Source organism: Sinocyclocheilus grahami, unplaced genomic scaffold, assembly GCF_001515645.1.
Source record: "Sinocyclocheilus grahami isolate Dianchi unplaced genomic scaffold, SAMN03320097.WGS_v1.1 scaffold145.1, whole genome shotgun sequence".
In the NCBI taxonomy this organism is placed as follows: domain Eukaryota; kingdom Metazoa; phylum Chordata; class Actinopteri; order Cypriniformes; family Cyprinidae; genus Sinocyclocheilus; species Sinocyclocheilus grahami.
The window spans coordinates 653159-656820 of record NW_015505324.1 but is presented as its reverse complement, the minus strand read 5'-3'; the positions used below and the strand labels follow the sequence as shown (position 1 = coordinate 656820).

General features: G+C 34.9%; 1 protein-coding gene across 1 annotated transcript in view; it reads left to right on the top strand.

Moving 5' to 3' along the window:
* Positions 1-795: 795 nt before the first annotated feature.
* Positions 796-3662, top strand: part of LOC107591744 (5-hydroxytryptamine receptor 4-like) — a 17016-nt gene continuing 14149 nt past the window's right edge. The window contains exons 1-4 of the mRNA XM_016280980.1: positions 796-884; positions 978-1109; positions 1376-1576; positions 3004-3157. Of these exons, the coding sequence (XP_016136466.1) occupies positions 856-884; positions 978-1109; positions 1376-1576; positions 3004-3157 (516 nt within the window). The 5' untranslated portion in view covers positions 796-855. The remainder of the gene's footprint in view (positions 885-977; positions 1110-1375; positions 1577-3003; positions 3158-3662) is intronic.

Here is a 3662-nt window from a genome sequence, read left to right as displayed (position 1 = left end):
TTGTAATATGCAAGGTTTATTAGACAACTAGAAGAAGAAAAGAGTCACTTTCCAAGTCATTTTACAATGGATTCATTTGATTAATACTGATAATATATCAAAAATTCACATTTACTGTATTCCTCTCAAATTTGCATATTTTAGACATATTGCAGTGCACATAGTTTATTAGGGAATTTTTAATTTTTTAAGCAGCACTATGTAACTTTTTCTGTGTTCAAAATTTGCTAAATGTATATAATGAGCGAGTACATCATGAATTCATCTTCCAAACCGCGTTTTTGTCTTATTCCGAATCACTACGGTACACTTATAAGTACTTATTTGGACTATTGTAGCCTGGTCACCGCTGCGGAGTAACACATACCTGCGTGAATCGCCATAGACATAAACTTAGAGAAGTAGCTCCGGTTGGAATGTTCTTCCGCGGGATGTGTGCAGTTCTGTTTATTAACCGCTAGAGCGCCAACAGTTACATAGTGCTGCTTTAAGTCCTGATTTCTGTTTTACAGGTGTGACAAGGCAAATCTCAAATCACTGATTTAGCCAACAAAATGCTGACTGACAGCATTCAATGGTTAGTTCTTGTGAGCCTGTAGTTTTGCTTAGAAAGGAAAATGGTCAGACGCTCATCATGGCTCATATTTACTTGTTATATCCCACAAGACTTTGTTTCATTTTAAATGTGCTGATGGTTTAGTCTCAGTGCTCTCACTTTGAAACTCATGCTGAAAGAATATGATTGAATTTGGGATGTGAGAACGCAAAACAGTTGCATTTGTCCCACAGGAGAGGGTCTGCAGTGTCTTGTGTGAACAAATCCCCACCTGATCACTTCCAAACAGATGACCAGTCATGGCCACAGCATCAGACTCAGCGGATGAGTAAGAACCACTTCAAAATATTTCTCTATATAGATAAGTATTTATTTTATCCTATCAATTCATATATAATTGGCTGCATATTTTTGTCTGCAGTTCAGTGGATGAAGTTGTGTCCAAACACACTCCGAAGATAACACTGTCTATTGTCCTGGTGACCATCATTATACTGACTGCACTTGGTAACTTGCTTGTGATGGTGGCTCTCTGTAAAGACAGACAGCTAAGGTAATGCTGCTTCATATCTACATTTAGTGTCCGTGTACATTTTTTATGTTAAAATACATATAAATTAAACTTAATGTGCAAGATATCTAAAAATAAGCCATTTGTAGGTTGATTCGACCCAAACATGTAACATTATGGTTCTGTAGTGTCTCATAAAATAGCATAACATACATGAGTATTTTCTATATATAGACACTAGAATATTTTCTGTAGTGAACTAATGTTTATTAATTTTATCTTTTGTTAATTTACTGTTCTATATATAGGAAGAAGAAGACCAACTTCTTCATCGTATCACTGGCATTTGCAGACTTTCTAGTTGCCCTTGTTGTGATGCCCCTGGCAGCCATAGAGTTGACCACAGGTCAGTGGAGCTATGGAGAGACGTTCTGCTTGGTCCGTACCTCGCTGGACGTGCTGCTGACCACTGTATCTTTACTGCATCTGTGCTGCATTGCACTAGACAGGTGAGTGTGTTTGTGAAGCTAATATAGAAACAAAAATGACTAATGTTGTTCTACACAAATAACTCCTTGCGTTGCCATGGTAATATTAAGAAAAGAGGTCTTAAATTAGAACATGGTATCATGTGCTTAATAGTATTGGGGCAGCAGTTTTCTATGCCAGATTTGATCATAATTTTTTTCTCTCTAAAAGTAGTTTGGGTCATGGCATGCACTGTCATATTTTTAATATAATTATATATATATATATATAAACTACCGGTCAGATAATTGGAATAATTGCAAATCTTTTTTTCATGTTTTCTTTTTTTTTTATGAAGTCTTTTAAGCTCACCAAGACTGCATTTATTTGATCAAAAATACAGCAAAAACAGAAATATAAGAAATACAATTTAAGCACCAAATCAGCATATTAGAATGATTTCTGAAGCATCATAGGACACTGAAGACTGGAGTAAATGATGCTAAAAATTTAGCTTTGCCATCACACGAATAAATCACATTTTAAAATAGGAAAAATAGAGAAAATATATTAAAATAGAAAACTATTATTTAAAATTCTAATAATATTTCACAATATTACTGTTTTTTTCTGTTAATTCTAATAATATTTCACAATATTACTGGATTTTTTATCAAATAAATGCAGCCTTATTTATTTATTTCTCTCTAAACTGCAGGATTTGAATTTTGGCATCCAGAGGCACTCTGAAAGGTTTAAGCCCTCTAATCATGCGTAACCAAATTACAATGTGCTACAGCGCTTTTCTGTTACACTGCTGTGCTATAGACAAAGATAATGTCCGGCCTGTATGGTTATGTCTAATTTATATTTTGTCTGATTCTTAATTTCTGTTACTCTGATTGTAAAGATGTGCTTTATGTACAACGATTCACTCACAGTGAACTGTACATTCAAAAACGTAAACATAAAAAAAGAAATGCATAGTTTATGTCTTGAGACTAACTCCAGGGGTTTGTCAGCATGTCAGCTAATTATGTGTAATTTGCTGCGTTACATATGCAAATTTTCTCATGCTCACCCATTAGGAAGACTGCAGCTCTCTTGGCCCTTGAGAGAGCAGCTGTGATTTATGCACTGCACCTGGTCCATATGGCAGTAACATGACTCATTCTTAGTCTCTCAAAGCCTCTCTCTCTTTCGAGCAACAAATTCTGTTTATCTATCCCACTGTCACCAAGTCCTTTCTCCATCCATATAAGTCCCATGACTCATGATGTCTTTGCCTCTACAGTCTCTAGTGAGCGCATATTTTTCACAGCATTAGCCTTTCAAGGACAGATCAGCAGAATAATCTGGGTTTATGAAAGTAGAGTATGTTGGGACGCATTGAATACTAAAGACACTCTACTGCCTGAGAGCATCCATGTATCATTCTTGAGATATTTGCATTTCCTGTCTTGGGCAGGTACTATGCGATTTGCTGTCAGCCTCTGGTCTACAATAACAAGATGACGCCTGTGAGAGTCTCACTGATGCTGGTTGGATGCTGGGTCATCCCCATTTTCATCTCTTTTCTTCCCATCATGCAAAGTTGGAATACCATTGGAATCGAGAGCTTTGTAAGTGAGGAGTTGTTGTTGAATGAATTCTTCTTGCTATGCTGATGTTTTATATCTTTTAACTAATTACTCTCTGCTAGATCTGTGTAGGATGCATTTCAAAACCATTTTTTGAAAAAAAATGGCACTTGCCACAAATACAGGTTACAAAAAATTAAAAAAATGAAATGATGTTATTTACTTTGGCTTCACTGTAGAAAGGGTCTAAATGATGTCACTTCGTGGGTGTTACCATTTTAAGGAATGTTAAATTTTTGGTAATTAAAGTAATCATTAAAAATATATTTGACAAAATTAATTGAATATGAATTCAACTGATTACACAACTGTTCAAAAGTTTTTTTAAGTTTTTTTTTTGTATTCAGAAAGGATGCATTAAGTTAGTTAAAAGTGATTGTAAAGACTTTTACATTGCTACAAAAGATTTATATTCTAAACAAAAGCTGTTCTATTTAATAAAAATCCTGACAAACCACAGTTTCCACAAAAACATTAAGCAGCACAA